The 19,947-nt window shown below is 37.0% G+C and overlaps 1 protein-coding gene across 1 annotated transcript in view; it reads right to left on the reverse strand.

Moving 5' to 3' along the window:
- Window positions 1-19,947, reverse strand: part of bbs9 (Bardet-Biedl syndrome 9) — a 256,360-nt gene that overhangs the window by 189,764 nt on the left and 46,649 nt on the right. The window contains exons 11-13 of the mRNA XM_056476114.1: window positions 18,334-18,410; window positions 15,807-15,860; window positions 15,584-15,686 (exon numbers count right to left, since the gene is read on the reverse strand). Of these exons, the coding sequence (XP_056332089.1) occupies window positions 15,584-15,686; window positions 15,807-15,860; window positions 18,334-18,410 (234 nt within the window). The remainder of the gene's footprint in view (window positions 1-15,583; window positions 15,687-15,806; window positions 15,861-18,333; window positions 18,411-19,947) is intronic.

Genomic DNA, 19,947 nt, shown 5'->3' on the forward strand with positions numbered 1-19,947 from the left:
TGCACTTTAATATATTTTCTCCGAAACTGAATTCGTCAAGGGCGACACGGTGGCTCAGTGGTTAGCATTGTCACCTCACAGCAAGAAGGTCGCTGGTTTGATTCCCGGCTGGGCCAGTTAGCATTTCTATGTGGAGTTTGCGTGTTCTCCCCATGTTCGCGTGGGTTTCCTCCGGGTGCTTCTGTTTCCCCCACAGTCCAAATACATGCACTATAGGTGAATTGAATAAATGAAATTGGCTGTAGTGTATGAGTGCGAATGATTGTGTATGTTTCCCAGTGCTGGGTTGCAGCTGGAAGGGCATCCGCTGCGTAAAACATATGCTGGATACTATCCCTCAGACTATCAGGCCGATGAACACTTAACACACCCCACACAAACTCTTCCACACCCCTCACCGCACACCATCAATATGTAGCATGCACTGCACTTTAACCAATCCATACTTAAAACAATACCGCCTAAAACTATGTGTACACCTATTCATTGTAAATATTGCCGTCAACACTACATTGTCCTGTTTTTTTTGGGAGTATGCTGTTGTGTGTTGTGTTATTTTGCACTGTCGTTGTATTTGTATTTGCACTGTCTGTATTTTGCACTGTCGTTGTATTTGTATTTGCACTGTCTGTATTTTGCACTGTCTGGAGCCAGCACCTAAGCTTTTCACTCATTACAGCACACGTGCTGCTGATGATGTGGCAATAAAAGTGATTTGATTTGATAAGTTGGCGGTTCATTCCGCTGTGGCGACCCCTGATGAATAAAGAGACTAAGCCGAAGGAAAATGAATGAAATGAAAATAAATGAATTCGTCAAGTGATATTTCAGAAGACAATTTCCTTTCAAGATTTTTTTAAATGACATTTACCTCCAAAACCGAAGGCAACTTCCTTTGCCCACTAGTCAATGAACGCCTTACAGGTACTGTATAGTTTAAAGATTGCACGATATTTGAAATATCTGATATTGTGACATTTTATTCTCTTGCGATATACACCACTTTATTAGGTACACCTTATTTATTAGGTACACTGGGTTGAACCTCCTTTTGTCTTCAGAACTGCCTTAATCCTTCGTGGCATATATTCAACAAGATACTGGAAATATTCCTCTGAGAGTTTGGTCCATATTGACATGATAGCATCACGCAGATTTGTCGGCTGCACATCCATGATGCAAATCTCCCGTTCCACCACATCCCAAAGGTGCTCTATTGGGTTGAGGATCTGGTGACTGTGGAGGCCATTTGAGTACAGTGAACTCATTGTCATGTTCAAGAAAGCAGTCTGAGATGATTCGCACTTTCTGACGTTATCTTGCTGGAAGTAGCCATCAGGAGATACACTGAGGTCATAAAGGGATGGACATGGTCAGCAACAATACTCAGGTAGGCTGTGGCATTGACACGATGCTCAATTAGGACTAATGGGCCCAAAGTGTGCCAAGAAAATATCCTCCACACCATTACACCACCACCACCAGCCTGAACCGTTGATACAACGCAGGATGGATCCATGCTTTCATGTTGTTTCATGCTTTTCCATCTGAATGTCGCAGCAGAAATCGAGACTCGCCAGACCAGGAAACTTTTTTCCAATCTTCTATTACCCAATTTTAGTGAGCCCGTGCGAATTGTAGCCTCAGTTTCCTGTTCTTAGCGAACAGGAGTGACACCCAGTGTGGTCTTCTGCTGTTGTAACCCCCTCCGCCTCAAGGTTCGACGTGTTGTGTGTTCAGAGATGCTCTTCTGAATACCTCAGATGTAACGAGTGGTTATTTGAGTTACTGTTGCCTTTTTATTCGCTGGAACCAGTCTGGCCATTCTTCTCTGACCTCAGGCATCAACAAATCATTTGCGCCCACAGAACTGCCAGTCACTGGATTTTTTTCACTTTTTCAGACCATTCTCTGTAAACCCAAGACATGGTTGTGCGTGAAAATCCCAGTAGATCAGCAGTTTCTGAAATACTCAGACCAGCCCGTTTAAAGGCACTTAAATCATTTTTCTTCCCTATTCTGATGCTCGATTTGAACTGCAGCAGATCGTCTTGACCATGTCTACATGCCTAAATGCATTGAGTTGCTGCCATGTGATTGGCTGATAAGAAATATGCGTTAACAAGCAGTTGGACAGGTGTACCTTATAAAATGGCTAGTGAGTGTATATTATAATACAAATATTTTCACCAGTTTTTTGTTTTTTTTAATAGCTCTATTTGACTTTTTTCAGTATTCAGGTACAAAACTGAATAATTAAACTGCAAAAAAATGCTTTACTAACATAAGAATTTATTTTATTTTTTCATTTCTGGACCAAACATCGAAAAAAAGAATCAAGTAAAACAATTAAATCAAATAAAACTATCAAATCAAGTAAAACAATTAAATCAAGTAAAACTATTAAATCAAGTAAAACTATTAAATTAAGTAAAACAATTAAATAAAGTAAAACTATTAAATAAATAAAAATATTGTTTTGTTTTCACTTTCAGAAGTCAAAATTAAGTGAGTTTTTTCCTTAAAACAAGCAAAATAATCTGCCAAAGGCGGAAGTCAAATAATCTTGTTTTCGGTTTGAAAATTTTATATTTGGACTAGAAAATTATTACCAACAATTTTGTCCAGGTCATTTTTATTAGTTTGTCTGTTGACAATTCGAAAGCAATATCTGATTTCAAATAGTTTATTTCAGTCATTTTTGATTAATAGTCATTTTGGTAGCCCAGGCACACAGATAGTAAATTTTATTAATCACTATTTTGTCCGTTTCAAGTTATTTCACTGTAGTTTTTCTTGCTTCAGTGGAAGGGTACCAACAATTGTGTCCGTATATAATTAGTAGACATGATTGTTTTTATGGCCACTGTTTAACTGTTTATATTTCAGCAGTGATAACTATCTGATACTTACCTTTTTCTGTCAAACTATGAATTGAGTGTGTGTAATGCAGTTTGAATGGTCAAACCATAAGAAAGCAGCCAGCAGAGAATGAAAATTCTCCTTAGCTATGTGAGTGAGAGTGTGTGTGATGTCTGAGTATACATTACACATTGCCAAGCAAGCTCTAATGGCTCAAGCAGTTGTGTTGTTGGACAGGATGACATGTGGAAGTCTGGTGAAACCCGAGACGGAGGTCTTTCAGTAGAAACGTCTAAGTAAAGAGCCTGTCATGGTTTGGCATTTCTCGAACGTTACGATGATGTAACACTGGCTTCCGGTTGGCCAGCATCAAATTGAATGTTTCAGACATGTATACTTTTGACCACACTCACAGAAATCACCCATCAGTCAAATCGATCACACTCACCCTGCAAAAGGCCTCAGGTAAAGGATGGTGTAAAATCTGCAGGGTGATGTTTGTTTGGGAAATGTTCATTTTGCATGCCAAGAGCAGCTGCAATAGAAGTGGGAATAATTTGGAAAAAAAGTTCTCACATTACCTAAACACTGGTTTTCTCCGCAAAAACAAAAACGCTACAGTAAAGAGTTGCTGTAACTCAAATTGAACTTGAATGCATTCACAAGCTGTTCACAGCATGACCTATGCAAGACTCACTGGAAAATCTGTGTCAGAGTTTCCATCAAACTATATGACACTTTTCATTTCATACGGTGGAGATCAAAATTAGCGAACAGCCTACAATTTCCTACATTTCAAAGTCACTGATTACAGGGTTTCTGCAGGTTTTACCAAGTCAAAATTAAGACTTTTTAAGACCTTTCTAAGACCATGAAGAATGAAACTTCAGACTTATTGGCGCTAAGGATTTTTTTAATGCCTCAGCAGAAAAAGAAAACGTACTTGCCCATCAAAAAACTTATTTTAATCAGTTATTTCTTAGCCACATATTTTAAATAATGTCAAAACAAACAGACCCTAGTTGTATACATACATGTTTTTTCAACAAAACTTTTTAAAAACTAAATGTATGCACAACAGACTGTTATAATATTAGTTATAAATATAGTTTTGCTAAAAGTCTTATTGAGATGGTATTGTTGGTGATTGGATGTGTGTTGGATTGATTGGGTAGCTTTATGGCTCGTTACCACTGACTGGTACGGTACGGTACGGTTCAGTTTGGTACGGGTCACCTTTATCAGGCTTGCATTTCCACTAACAAGGGTACCCTTTTGGTGGGCATGGTGTATGACAGAAAGTTTCAGTCGATGTCATTCTCGCTCGAGGAAATGTCTACAATAAAGCTGTACAGGTCACTTACATATCATATGAAAAGCACTTCTCACAAAACAGATGCTTCATACACATAAATACTTGTGTAGAAATGTTTATTACTAACTTTTCAATGAACATGAGTTGATTATAACTGCAGATCAATGACAGTGCGAAACAGCCTACTGTAACGTCTGTAATTATATTAAATAACTAAATAAATGAACATATATAAACACATACAGCCCCTTACAGTCTTCGATATGTTATCAACTACAGAAGAACTACATATAGCAGACATTTCGTCCGTATTTAGGATCAAAACAACACAAAATATAGCCCACAGTCAGTGTAAACCTCTCATCTGTGTCTGTAATCTTCAGCTGCACATGTAGCCTCTGTTAGACAGTAATTCCATCATTCCCGGTTCATAATAGTCCAAAAGTTGAAGTTAATAAGTTAGTTATACATGGCATTTTGTTCATGTTTGCTGAAAAATAATGTGCTCATTTATTTCGCCTTCTCCTTTGTTTCTTCATGCTTCACTCTCGCGTTTGTCAGTGTCTGACAGGATCGGGTTTCAAAAGCACGTCAATAATCAAGCATACGTTATTATCATCAGCTCAAGAAGTTTGTTATTTCAGATATAACATTAGACGCGCGCGAGCGCAGGCAAGAAAACTAAATCGCTCGCGCCTCAGACTGGCTCGTAAAAAACTACGGGGCACAGGGTAAATTTGCTCTTTTTCTTGGCTTTGTGGCTGTTTATCAAGACGACGACAAGGTTTGTTTGAGCCCAGATCGACCATGGCTCGTTATTATATGCATTTATAATTCCGCTATAATCTCTCGCTGTGTATTTCAAACATGGCGGGTTTTTTGTTTTCATTCTGGCTTGTTGCGTAAGCGAATGACGTATCTCTGTAAACCAATAGCGTTCAGCTACGCGTGTGGCTCTGCCTTTTGGTACCCTTTCTTGTGTTTGGTACCCTTTCGAAAGGATGCCGAAAAAGTGGTACGGCACGGTTCGGTACGCTTTTTGATAGTGGAAACGGCCATAAAAGCGTACCAAACCGAACCATACCGTACCACTCAGTGAAAACGGGCCATTACATAAACAAAGAAAAATGAAGACCTGATGATTTAAGATCTACTAGACAACCCTCAAAAAATGAATTGTCAAACTACTTGTTTAAAATGAGTTGAAACAACACAATTCTTAATTTATTTTGTGGGGACAACTTAATTGTTTTATGTTCAATCTACAGATGTTACTACTTCAATGTGTTCCTTATGGCGCCATTCATACCGCGGCGACAGCGGTACTTGGTGCGCCAGCAGCTTTTGACCGCTGGGTGGCAGTTTAACCACAGATATTCAGCTCTGCCTTTCCACAACACTAAACAGACTTTCTGTGCGTACCTTATGTGATCAGATGTGTTCAATTAAAATATAATTTTGATTTAGTTTTCTTAGTAATAAACATGATCTTATGCTCGCTCAGCGCGCTTCAAGTTTTGCCGTTGTGTGTTGTGTGCTCGAGCGGAAAAGCGTGTTACTTCTGTTTCATTGTTCAGTCAAATGAAAGCACTTCTGTTGAGGTGACAGCGGGGTTTGGGTTGTCAATGTGAGTATTGCAAACTTTTAAAGATGGAGGAGAGTACTTGTGGTCGCTGTTTCAAGTTATCCAGAGTTGTATTTATAGATCTTAAATATTACAATATTATTAAAATTACAATTATAACATCGACAGCAACTCGACTCGCGCACACCAGCTGATTCAGTCGTTTTCTAGTGACATACAAAAGAGTGCAGGGCTTCTTTTTTTTGTCAACCATAAAAGGCAGAAAAATAAGTGTTAAATGGACAAACACGTCGAACCTCCAGAGCTGCGGTCATGTCACCCAGCCCATGCGGAGCCAGCTCCGGTGTCATCTACTGAACGCAAATGCCCAGCTAGTCCAGCCAGGTATGGCAGAGAGGCCTTTTCAAAAATGGCCAAATACAAAAGAGAAACTGATAAATAGTAGACGTTGATGAGAAATGGAGCAGCATATTTGGTAGTTGAGAACGCGCCGCTCCGCGATGTAGAGCTGGTTTCCGAGAAATGCAGGCGGCGGAGCAGGATACCCTCTTTGCCACGGTTTGCGAAAAAGTATCTGTATGCGCTACGCACACCGTCTCAGTGCTGCTGGAAACATTGTAATCTCAAATAAGTCTCCGCTTAAACCGAACAAAGTCAACATGTTAGTTTTTCTGGCAAAGAATTTAAAATATGAATAGAAAACAAAAGGCGGAGAGACGCAGTTTTTTTTTTTAACATCTGACTTATGTTGTTACAAGCCTAGGCTAATATTTTTGTTCTTCGTTACTATTTATATTATTATTGATTAGTATTTGTGAAGTTTCTAAAATGTAACGTTTACTGTTTCAAGCAGTTAAAGTTATTTCTATTTAACTAGCCTACATTATTATAGGCTGTATTGTGTTGTTTTATCAACGAAAGTTAAACAACAAACATGTTCGTTTGTACGGATATTTAGCATAATACTTGGTCTTTTTTGATTTCTTATTGTTTTACATGAAATGTAAATTAAATTAGGTAGGCTACTTGGGTACAGGGGCGTAATTTGTTGGTAGTATACCGAGGAATGCTTAGACAGTGAATATTGTCATCATTATTTAAAAAAGTATAAATAAATAAATAAATAAATAAATAAATAAATAAATAAATAAATAAAACACCTTACGGAAAGGATGAAATAAAGGAAAAGCATGCTGTTAATCATTCTTCATAATCTGATTCGGAGCTATACATGCAATAAACTTATATTGCGCCGACAAGAACAAGCTCTAAAAGGTAAAGTCTAAAGCCAGAGGAGTTATTGATATTAATGTTAGTTGTTAATATGACCGTAAACACTGCGTTGTATAATTAACGCCGTCATTGTGTCGTGTCTGCGATTTTTTTTTTTCTCGTTGAAGAACAGAAAATTCATGTTATCGCCGTCTTCCCAGCCAGGTTTTCATGCACAGTTTCCGTTTTTGTTTCTTCTCAAACAATAAAGTTTCGCTATAGCAGGCCCGGCGGCAGGATATCATAAATGAGGGCGCAAGGGCGCAATCCCATTGCACTTGACGACTGAATTTGGTCCTTTCTTGTTCCTTTTATTTAGGCTATTTATTCATTCATTACCGATATAGTCCTACTTTTTATAATAATAATAATGCAGTTTCGCTATTACCGATTTTATTAATGAAGGCAACGATACCGTTTACATTAATGCAGAAAGATCATGGTTTAAGCACCAAACAAGTGGTTTAAATTATGTTAGTCTCCTTATTTCTTTCCGTTTTATTTTAAATATTATAAATGTTTAAAGTTTTAGGTAAAGACGTCAAAATATGCCCACACATGCAAGCTAAACTAGATCATATCTGAGTCACCACGCTTTATTACCCAACCAAAATCAGCGAGGAAAAAATAAATGTTTTAAATTAAATTATATTTAAATGTTAAATTAAATAAAAAAAATGAATTTAAATTTTAAATGCCATTTAAAAATATTTGCTAAAATTAATGTGCTACTTAGTTACATTTTTAGGCATTAGCCAAACAGAAAGCCTGTCTACGGTAAATCCACACGCACTAAATAGCCTACCTTTTTCTTTTATAACACTGTAAACATAACTTCGCAGGTCGATCATCTTCAAACGCAAAAGGCATTTTAAGTGTCCTAACTTGACTGCTGCTGTAGAATGGGATGTTTTTTTTACATAACTTTAAACGTGTGCTTTAGCTATGTCAAAATGAAAGCAAATTTCTTTAAGGGTTCTGCGTTTTGTCAATTGTATAGCTTAATAATAATAATAATAATAATAATAATAATAATAATAATAATAATAATAATAATGGATATAACAAATTATAATATTATAGTATAGACATTTTTACTAGGCTACTTTAATATCAATCCCTAACTGAAAAACTAATGTGAAAATGACTGGCAGCTGTGCTAAAATTAATATAATGGCAAATTTCTTCTGCGTTTTTTCCCTTTATAGCTCAATAGTTTTATTCAAAGAATTAGTTAGCAAAACATGAAATAAATTAAGCTGCGTGTCTTCGTGATATCCACTAGTCCAGTTTTCTCCAGTGTGAGTTTAGAGTGCGCCTCCACCGCAAGCGCATTTATGCCTGCACCAGATCAAAGCAGGTGTAAAGTCCAGCACAGAGCGCTGTTAGTTGTGCGTTCAACCAGCAATACCCGCTCCACTGTCTACAACACACAAATACTCGAACTCTTTATTTGTGGACTTACTTTTGATAATAGGCTATATCATTACCTTTACCCTGATTCTATTTTTATTTTTATTATTCTATTTTTTTATTTTATTTTCTTTGTGTTATATCCATAATTGTTTGCACTACTGCCCTTTTTGCACTGTCTTTGTCCGCAGTGACGCTGCACTGCTTTGGCAATACGAATGTACAGTTATTTGTCATGCCAATAAAGCACCTCAAATGTGAAAATAGCCTAGGCAACAAATAACAAATCGGAGTCTAATAATAAAATAAATGCCATTTTCATTTTCATACATGTGTGGGTTTTGACAATATGTGTTTAATTAAGCTATAAAGATTAGCCTATCAGATGAAATGCATAGTGAAATATTAAATAAATGTCTCATTTGCTGAATATTTAATTAATCTATATCTTTAATATTTTTAAAATCACCTCGCTTTGGCCCAGAGAAAGAGGCGCGCTGCACCAGCGGACCTGTGCTTTCCCAAACAAAGACGTACAGTAACTTGCAGGTGAACTATGCATAGTTTTGGGGGGGAAAGAATATAGTGATGAGTGTTTCCCAAAACCCTTAGTTTCTCTGTCGCAGAACCATCATTTGAATCACGTCACTATTAACCCTGCTTTTATTTATTAAATGCTTCCCAACGCCGCATTTCTGTTGCGCGAAAAAAAGCTGCTGCAAATAAACATTTATTTTAGTTATGCCAATGCCATTTTAATAGTTTCATTATGGCGTGCTTCATCTGCGTGATTTTGATTTGACATTCTTCCGCTAAACTTGCACTGTCTTGGCGTAAATGGGCTGTGAACTGTTGCTATTGAGGCTGAGGCATCAAGGTGTTAATAGGCTATAGTTCTCTCTTCAACTTTCAGGTTTGAGGTGGGGGAAGAAGTGGCAGAGGCAATTCAAATGTACCATCTCTAAATTAAAAAAGGCCACTTACGCGGCATCTGTGTGTAAAGATTATTACCTTATTTTTATTTTATTACTATTATTTATTTATTCATTTATTCATTCGTCATTCATTTTCTTTTTGGCTTAGTCCATTTATTAGTCTGTAATTGCCACAGCGGAATGAACCGTCAACTTATCAAGCATATGTTTTACGCAGAGGATGCCAGGAGGGCCAGCTGGGGCTTCGGGACGGAGTGAAAGGAGAGGCGGACTTTGCCCCGAGTCTGGGAAAGATGGCTTGCCGTCATTACACTAGTTTTCCGATGGCACACGAGTTACATGCGCCAAACACATGAACAAATAATTTAATAAATAAGGGAAAGAAAACATCTAGCCTTATAGGCTGAGTTCTTTTTGATTTTAATCGCCGTTAAGTTTCCGTTTTAAATGTAAGGCTGTTGCATAAAATAATAAAATTGCATAAAATAATACAATTTTAATTTATAAGTGACTTTGCTGCGTCCCCCTTGATGTTTCAAAAACGCATAATAATCTATACATCATATTTAAGACACTTAAATAGTCTACTTAACACTTTCCTTAAGATCACAGAATAATATGCAACATCTAATTCCGGGGATGTTCTGGGGGCAGGGTTTGCATGCAGCTAGCCCGACAGTGAAAACGCGACATGATTTCGGCCTCACTGATGCCCATTAACACCTGACAGACAAGCTTTTGGTTATGAGAAGGGGGAAGGGGTCTCCACTCTTAAGTGTTTTTCACAAACATGAATACACAAAATCCAAAACTCCTATAGGACGGATGGCGTAACAAAACCTATGCGTTTAAAAACGAAACCGCATTAAATATGGGGCCTTATGAAAATGAATGTTTCTATGCACAACAACTTCTGAACTGAACTAGGCTACCTGTTAGGGGTGGGCGATATGACCTAAAATTAATATCACGGTATTTTTCATCTTTTGAACGGTGACGGCATAATATCATGGTATTACTTTCAATAGCAAAATAATATACATCTCAAGGAAGAACGGACAAAAGAAAGTCTCAATTCTATTACTCTTTAAAAGTTTTGGTTTGGGTCATTGTAAATGCTCAGTCTCGTTATGAGCTGATCTTCATTTCTCTGTGTTGGTGGAATAAAGCAGGCGAGTCAGCCGCACCAATTTATAAGCAGACAGAGCAGGATTCTCATGATGACCACCGGCGCAATTCCGCTCTTTGTTATGAGCCGTAGTTTCAGTGTAAACTTAGTAAAGGTGAGTTTCTTTGGCGATGATGTGTACAGTGTTAGATTTATATTTAGCGGACATTTGCGCTGAACACGCGGTGAATGCAACGCATCGAGATTCGGGCACCTTCTCCGAAAACACTCGATTGATCTCAGCTGGTGGATCAACATTTACCTCATGTCATGATCGCTGCCATCTGCGCCATTATTATTATTAAAACTTTAAGTGAGGTTTGCAAACCTGTGCACTTTTCACTCTTCAGCTGTTTGCACTTCCTGCAGTAACAAAAGCTCCCTGTTTATTATATTCATTATATTCAGACACACAAATGCTCCCAAATATATTATGAGGGCGCATATATTAAATTTCGGGCGCTCATGCGACCAAAATGGTTGCAATTTCGAGCCCTGTAGTATAAGGACATGTATTCAGACCACAACTGATCGTTTGAAGAAAATTGAATGCCTTATTATTTAGAATTAGCTATTATTGATGTAAATGCAGCCGTTCAAGCCGCGCAAAATTGATTTATTACGGTATTGACGGTATTAGAAAATCCATGTCGTGGCGCAATGTCACACCGGTGAGGACGATGACGATGGGTTAGTAATTATATTATAACTGGTTATGTTCAGGTCAATGAAATAATACCTTTAATAAATAAAATATGTTCGTAAGAACGTGGTGGGCCAGTGATTCCGTCGCTTTCATCAGTGGTTTAATGAGCTCAGGAGAATTCTGCTTTGCATTTTTCTATGCATTACTAACATCACTAAACCAGACATTTGTTTTATAAGTTAACCAAATATTCGCAGAGATTCAGCAGTTTTTTTTCTGACGCGTTTGCCAGTCAGTGAAAAAAAAGTAACCGTGGCCCTGTTTGCAGGCATTAATATTCGTTTTTTCGTCAATCTGATGCAACTTTTATTATTTATACAGGACGTTAAAATGCAATTAAAAGTTTCAAATCAATTAAACTCAATTTATAGAAAGGCTAGCCTATTTTATGCATTAAATATAACTAATTTCCTTTATTTCTGATTAGACCATGCATTTTAGACTATTTTACAATTGTAATATGTGCATATGCTTTTTTTAAATAACATTCGTTTAACAAATATTTTAGCACATCGAAATTAATTAAGTGACCTTTTTTTTTTTATTAAAACCTTTATGCAAAAGGATCAGAGGATAAATTATCGTAGGATAAACGTATATGGAAAAACACCAATTGACGGGCTCTGCTTTCGGTTTTAAAAGAATCAAGCAGCTTTAAAAAATATAATTTGCTGAAGAGAAATGACAGGAAAAAAAGAAAGAAAAAGATTAAATATATAGTGACTGTTAAAAGAACATTTCTCTTTAATATATTCTTTCGACTCCGAAACATCAGCTAAGATTATGATGAATGACGGAGTTTCTCTATTGCCTGCTTCAGCAGTTGTCCCGGTCCTGCAGGTTATGAACGAGGAGGCGGAGAGAATGCGCTGTTTAGTTTCGGCTTGATATATTTAAATAAATACTAACACCGAACTGCTTTATAGCTCAAAAAGTTAAACTAAAATGCACAACTCTTGTTGGTTGCACCCGCGGGATGCACAATGAAACGCGCCATTATTTTAATTCTATATTCGTGAAGAATGAGCCATGAGATTGAGATTTTTGAAGGTGCTCTTTAGCGGCGAAGTTCCTGGCAGAGTAGCGAGTGAAAAAATGTGCATAAAGAAATTGGACAAGAGGAATAACATTTTAAATTATATAACAAGCATCTTATTCTTTCTAATCCTCGCCCAGTTTTAATACAAGTTGTGTTTTTTTATATTTGTGGCTGGGAAGTTTATTAAGAATATATTTATAATTATATATAATAAAATAAATACATAATATATATATATATATATATAATATATATATATATATATATATAGAGAGAGAGAGAGAGAGAGAGAGGAGAGAGAGAGAGAGAGAGAGAGAGAGAGAGAGAGAGAGAGCAAAAAATATTTTTATTATACTTTTAGTGATCTGCTTAAGGTAGGTCAATTTATTTTTTTGCTTTTGATGAAGCAGCATTCAACTTAAGCTCTTAGACCATGCCCCCTGACCGTTTCTCAGTGTTTCGCCGCAATATCTTTAAATAAATTATTTATTTAGGCATATTTTCATTATTCGTTTATTATTATGTACAATAATTCAGACATAAAATAAGATAGTAAAATATAATCAACAACGAAAATGTAAATAAAAACATAAATGAAAAAGTCTTGTCTTAGTCCTATCAAAACGGCAAACACTAAAAGCAGGCTAAAAGACTGCTTTATTTATTTATTTAAGACTACTTATTGTACTGAATGTTTGTGCTTTCATGTTAGTTGTCTTTTATTTCTTCAATTCCAAAACGAGTCCTCTTTGCACTTAAAAAGTTTACAATAAAGTGTGTTAACAAATTTTAAATGATTAATTAAGGACTTATAATACTTTGACCTATTGTTTAATATCATTTACAAGCACAGTAGCATATTTAAAGCTGCTGTAAAGGCTATTTCTTTCCGTTCGCATCCCGTCCCTTTGCGCCCCCTGGCGGCTTTTTCACAAACTGCGGTCTTACACTAAAAACAGAGCAGCAATTATTTCAAACGGCGGCGGTATAAGCCACGGCGGTAATAGCCACTTTGAACTCTCACCTACTGTACTTACATTTGTAAAAACAATTACGTTAAATTAATCAGTTTGTGTTGGGACAACATAAAGGAATTGCATTGAACCCTACATTTTTACAACGAATATTTCAGTGGATTTGAGACTTTTTAAGGCCTCAAATTTAGTTTTTGAAATTTAAGATATTTTAAGACCCCACAGACACCCTGTGCTTAGTCATTTTGGTGTTAAAAGGAGTAAAAGTGCAGCTTTTAAAGATCTTTAAACACTATATATAAAAACAAGAAGCGTTTCAATGCGATGACACTCTATTTCATAAGTGAAGTTTCACAAAATAATTTCGAGAGGAGCACGTGATATGATTGACTGCAGCTGGTCTCTCATCTACAATCATTAGCTAGCCAATCAGATTAATCCACACTCACTATAAGTAGCCTAGTAAAAATCACTCCCTTATCTTCATTTCCGAAGAAACCCCCCATCCACCCCTTCTCCTCCTTTACCACGAGGAGCTCTCGAGAACCACCTGATCTCGTACTCCCCTTACATGTTCTATTGACCAGGCGGGAGCCCTGGGCTCAATTATCTCCGAGCTCAGGGCTCTCTCCCAGGACAGCATGCCAAACCTGCTAATAGCATCAAGCAATATCTAAGTGTGAACTCTTGAAATACCATACCATTGTCAGTAACTAACTTCTTCCTCAGTTCTTTCTTTATCATTCCTTAACCATGTGCAATTGTGTGACTAAATATCAGAATAGCCTTATAGCAGAATAGCATGTCCACCGAAGTGTTTTTGCGATGCAAAATGCCAGCGATGTTCTAAGAACACTCAATATTTTTTTTAATTGGTTGCAAGGATACACAGTATCCCCGCTGTACCGTTACAAGTTGAAAATCTTTAGCAAAATACTTTTTGACAGTTATGGTATTGTCCCGCCCCTCCTCTACTGTGATTGGACAGCTAGCTCAAAAGTGACACCGATGGAGATTTTCAACTTGCAATGGCTGAAAAAAATACTAGAGGCGCCCAAAAAAGTGGTGCTACCATTAACAAAAATTACTGTACTTCTCTGAATTTATACCATATATTGTCATGACCTCATTTTTTACTCATATCGTTGTTTAGGTATGTGCAATTGTCTTGATAAATTTTAGCTTCGTTAGGTTAAAAGCTGAATTATTATACAAAATATTTAGATATTTTAATAATACTATATACAACTGCTCTGCTTCACCAAAGAGCTTAGAATGACCAAGAGGCGACACTCAATAGAACGTTCCATTGCAAGAACAGCGCCCAGCAACAGCCCCGGATTCCGCCATTTTGGAGTGAAAGCGATCGGCTGTGCATTGGATCTTATTGCTGTCGCGCTGGCAAGCAGCTGCTTTGTTTTTTATTTATTTATTTAAAAAGCACATTAAAGCTGATAAACAACCTGAAAGACGGCAATTACAACACTTACTATCACAATCAGCAGCACTTTTAATAGTTTATTTTACAGACTTATAATATGCTGTGGTTCTGTTGGAATTTTCATTCCAAAATGACCGCCATGTCACCTAGTGGCTGTTTCCCAAATCGCAGTAGAGTGTCGCCTCTTGGTGATTCTATGCTCTTTGGCTTCGCTAAATTGATTTATAGCAAACTGTTGAATATATTTGCAGTATTTAAAGGGATAGTTCACCAATCATTTACTCACTTGCCTATCTGAGTCTTTTTGTTCTGTAGAACACAAAAGAAGATTTTTTGAAGAAAGCTTGAAACCTGCAACCATTGACCTCCATAGTATTTGTTTTTTCCTGTTATGGAAGTCAATGTTTACTGGTTTTCAGCTTTTTACAAAATATCTTATTTGTGTTTAACGGATGAAAGAAATTCAAACAGGTTTGGAACAAGTGAAGGATGAGTAAATAATGAGTCCATTTTCATTTTTGGTTGAACTATCCATTTAAGGCAAGGAAATTACCTAATAATTAATAGAAATGCAAACTAATACATTACTTTTTCAGTGGATACTGTAAGTACTTACTTACTGTACGCTACTTGCAGTAGCTACTCACTTTGTAACTAATTATACTCAACTCTTCAAGAATTAACTGAATAAAATCTGAATAACCAAGATTAATACCCAACCATGTATTTAAACATGGAAAATGCTAATGATTATTTTAACCTAGGGTTTAGAATTTCCAAAGAGTTAAAAATGATAGAAACCACATGTTTTTTGGTAGATTATAACATGTTGTTAGGGATTATACTATGCCAAAAAAAGAAAGCCAGTCATACCCATCGAGTCCAACACAAACTGGTCCTGAGTGACTGCCAGAGGAGGCTGAACACACACTGTCATTTTGGGGTTCTGCACAACAGCACGACTCTTTATTTTAACCTGAGAATAAACCATATATTCAGGACATATCACCTCAGCATCATAAAGCACTACAAGCTTCTATTAGACAAAAAAGCTCATATATTTAACAGACACCAGAGTTAAATGAACTGCTCTCACCTTGACTGTGACAGAGGGCACAGGCATCCCATTCATCTCAGGTATAATAGCACACTGAAAGAGTACAGTAAATGGCCTGTTAATGGGACGAGTAATGTGGGGTGCTACTTTTTTTAGACAAAAATGACATACAAACATTTAAAACAATCAGGCAATACTAATGAAGGAACAACAAATGACCAAGACAGATATTTCTGCCAATACATGATGAAATTTGGCATTTTTCAATTATCAGCATTGGTAAGTTATTTTTATTTATTTATTTATTTATTTATTTATTTATTTATTTATTTGCTTGTCTAATAAGGGATTGAAAGTTTGATCATCAACATTTTAACACCTCAGTGTTGCTTGCGCTAACAATCTGCAGGGCATTTACAGATATTATCATCAAAAAACAACAAACCCAAGGTAGCCCAGGCACACTTAGTCTAGTACATTATTGTTAAGCCATTCGGCAAGGTAGCCCAGGCACACATAGTTTAGTACACTATAGTGTTAAGCTAGCTGGTAGTGTAGCCCAGGCACACTTAGTCTAGTACATTATTGTTAAGCCATTCGGCAAGGTAGCCCAGGCACACATAGTCTAGTACACTATAGTGTTAAGCTAGTTGGTAGTGTAGCCCAGGCACACATAGTCTAGTTCATTAGTGTTAAGCCGTTTGGCAGGGTAGCCCAGGCACACATAGTCTAGTACACTATAGTGTTAAGCCAGTTGGCAGTGTAGCCCAGGCACACATAGTCTAGTACACTATAGTGTTAAGCCAGTTGGCAGTGTAGCCCATGCACACACAGTCTAGCACATTAGTGTTAAGATAGTCAGCAATGTAGCCAAAGCACACAGAGTCTAGTTCATTAGTGTTAAACCAGTTGGCAGGGTAGTCCAGGCACACATAGTCTAGTACACTACAGTGTTAAGCCAGTTGGCAGTGTAGCCCAGGCACACATAGTCTAGCACATTAGTGTTACGTGTCTGCAAAGTAGCCTAGGCACACATTAGCCCCTTTCACACATACAGACCTTTCCGGAAAATTACCGGCAATTTTCGGGAAAGGTCTGTATGTGTGAACAGGCCCTTTTTGAAAATACCGGTAAATTCGTTCCGGCTATTTTCCGGAAAGAGAAGTTGTAACAATACCGGTAATTTGCCGGAATGCTGCGCTGTGTGAACGCAGAAGGAAGATTGCCGGAAAGAGCGCGTTCACGTCTAGAACGTGCTGACGTGAGACGTCTACTTTAGCCAATCAGAACACTCAAGTTCGCGTGGTTTGTGAGAATAAAAGCCTGTGAATGTTTTTCCAGACACATTTAGCTGCTAGATGTTAGATAACATTTCTATATTCCTTCTTAATGCCAATTGTGTAAATAATTATCGATAAAATGCTTATGATAAGCCGTTGTTTGTTTACCTTCAAGCTCCGACGCGTAGGCACGTAAAGCAGCTGGTGAGCGCCAGCAAACACATATATTATGAACATCTCGACATGCGAATGTTTTTCTTTATGCTTTCATCAAAGTTGTTCACGACACTGATCCATCCACAAAGTTTGTAATGTAGTCAAATGTTTACAAATACAAGCCCTGCCGTTTCGAGGTCATTTCTGCTTAATGATGTCAGAATTTACCGGTATTTTGGAATGGATGTTGTTGTTTTTAATTTACCGGTAAAGTCGTTCCGGAAATTTTCTGAATATTTACTGGTATCACTGTCTAAAAGGGGCTATTGTCTAGTAGATTATAGGGTTAAGGCCGTTGGTAGTGTAGCCCAGGCACACATAGTCTAGTTCATTAGTGTTAAGCTAGTCAGCAATGAGGCCAAAGCACACATAGTCTAGTTTATTGGTGTTAAACCAGTTGGCAGTGAAGCCCAGGCACACATAGTCTAGCACATTAGTGTTAAGATAGTCAGCAATGTACCCAAAACACACATAGTTTCGTTCATTGGTGTTAAACCAGTTGGCAGTGTAGCCCAGGCACACATAGTCTAGCACATTAGTGTTAAGATAGTCAGCAATGTAGCCAAAGCACACATAGTCTAGTTCATTGGTGTTAAGCCATTTGGCAAGGTAGCCCAGGTACACATAGATAGTAAAACATGCTGATCCATGTCTTAATGATGAAACAAAAAAAAAGCATTTGTCGTTGGCGATAGATCTGCTTGTTATTATCTGAATCATCAATATTTCCATTTTAAAAGGCTGTGATTGACTGAGCTAAATAAAACCTCTTTTTCCTATGGAAAAATAATTTATATAGAAAGCAAATACATATTCTGTAACAAAGTTTTCTTTTTTGGACAGCATTACGTAAAACTAATACATTACAAGTCTAAGTGGTGGCCTCTTTGAGCAAGCTAAACCTGTGTGAATGTGGTTTAAAAATGATTCACAAATAATGAAATTTAAATTAGTGGTAAAATAGGGTTTTCTGTAGGCGGCAGCAGTTATAATTAGCTTATATAAAGAAGACCGAATTATATGGTATGTTCCCAAATAGATGAAATGAATGTGTGTGTTAGCATTCGTACCGAGACTTCGTCCAGGCTAGATGAGACTACGGCGGTCAGTGTGAGCTCTTCTTCGGTCTCTGCCCTCGGGAGAATGTCTGAAAAGGGCCACACACAAACACATATAAAAATAATCATGCAAGTAACTCTCCGATACAGATGGTACTTGATTTTAATATTATATTAAATAATTGACTGCAATACAAGTCAATTATTTAAAAAAAAAAAAAGTCTTAAATGTGTAGAGACTAATACTTACATTCACTTTATTAGGTATTTATTAGGTTACTTATCCTTAAGTGGTTCCATACCTTTATGAGTTTCTTTCTTCTGTTCAATACTAAATAAGATATTCTGAAAAACGTTGTAGAAACTGTAGCTGTTGACTTCCATGGTACGAAAACCAAATAACATGGAAGTCAATGGCTACAAGTTTCTAACAACTTTCAAAATAACTTAATAATTTGTGTTCAACAGAAGATAAGAAATTCAAACAGGTTTGTGGCAAGAGAAGAGCGAGTAATGATGACCAAAATTTCAATTTTGGGGGAACTGTCTCTTTAATTCCTCATGGCATAGATTCAACCTAGAACTGGAAAATTTCTTTAGAGATTTTGAACTATACTAACATGATAGCATTAAGATTATTGCACACTAAATCCGAAAGTTTCGCCATAATCTTCGCACGTTAAAAAATAAATTTGACCTCACATGTTGTGTCAATCATATTGACACACTGCCTTCGAAACTTTCATCCATCATAAAAAATCTGAACCGGGTTTGATTTTCTTCTGCTTTTCGCATCCGAAAAAGCACTTTGAGAGGTGTTTTGTCAGTTCAGAGCCTCCGTACAAGCGATAAGCTAAATACAGAATGCCGCCATGAGCTTACAGATAACTTACACAAACACAGTGCATAAAATAAAGACAGAATATAGCGGATAGTTGAAAACCCCTATATGTTGTATTCAGTGACTGGCGCACCTCTGCCCTACTGCTGTTTGAGTGTGTGTGTCCATACATTTGACGTACTGCCCATAGACATTATGAAAGAAAGCATGATCTGATTTCGGTCTGTTTCTTCGACAAATAAAGCAACCGCCATCTATTATAATACAGACTTCTACAGATGTGACATACGCACATCCATGATGCAAATCTCACATTTCATCACATCCCAGAAGTGCTTGATTGAATTGAGATCTGCATTTATGCTGTTTACCCTAGATTCTAACCCTACCATTTAAATGCTTCAGCAAAAATTGACAGAATGGCAAATATTTAATTTTTCCATTTATTGTCCTATTTTGGTGAGTCTGTGTGAACTGTCGCCTTGGTTTGCTGTTTGCTACATGAATGTATTACTATTTTTGGGACCACTCTCAGGAAAGTCAGTCAGGAAAATCCCAGTAGATCCTTGGTTTTTGCCATTCTGATGCTCAATTTGAACTTTAGTAGATCATCTTGTCTGTCTTTGCCATGTGATTGGCTGCTTAAATGTTCATATCAATGAGAAGCTAAACTGGTGTACCTAATAAAGTGGTTAGTGAGTAATTACGATATATATTACATGGTATTCACATCCTTGAACAACTTGCCCCATGTGAGCACTGTACGCTGCCACACATTCATTAAA

Source organism: Danio aesculapii, chromosome 16 (assembly GCF_903798145.1).
Source record: "Danio aesculapii chromosome 16, fDanAes4.1, whole genome shotgun sequence".
Lineage (NCBI taxonomy): Eukaryota > Metazoa > Chordata > Actinopteri > Cypriniformes > Danionidae > Danio > Danio aesculapii.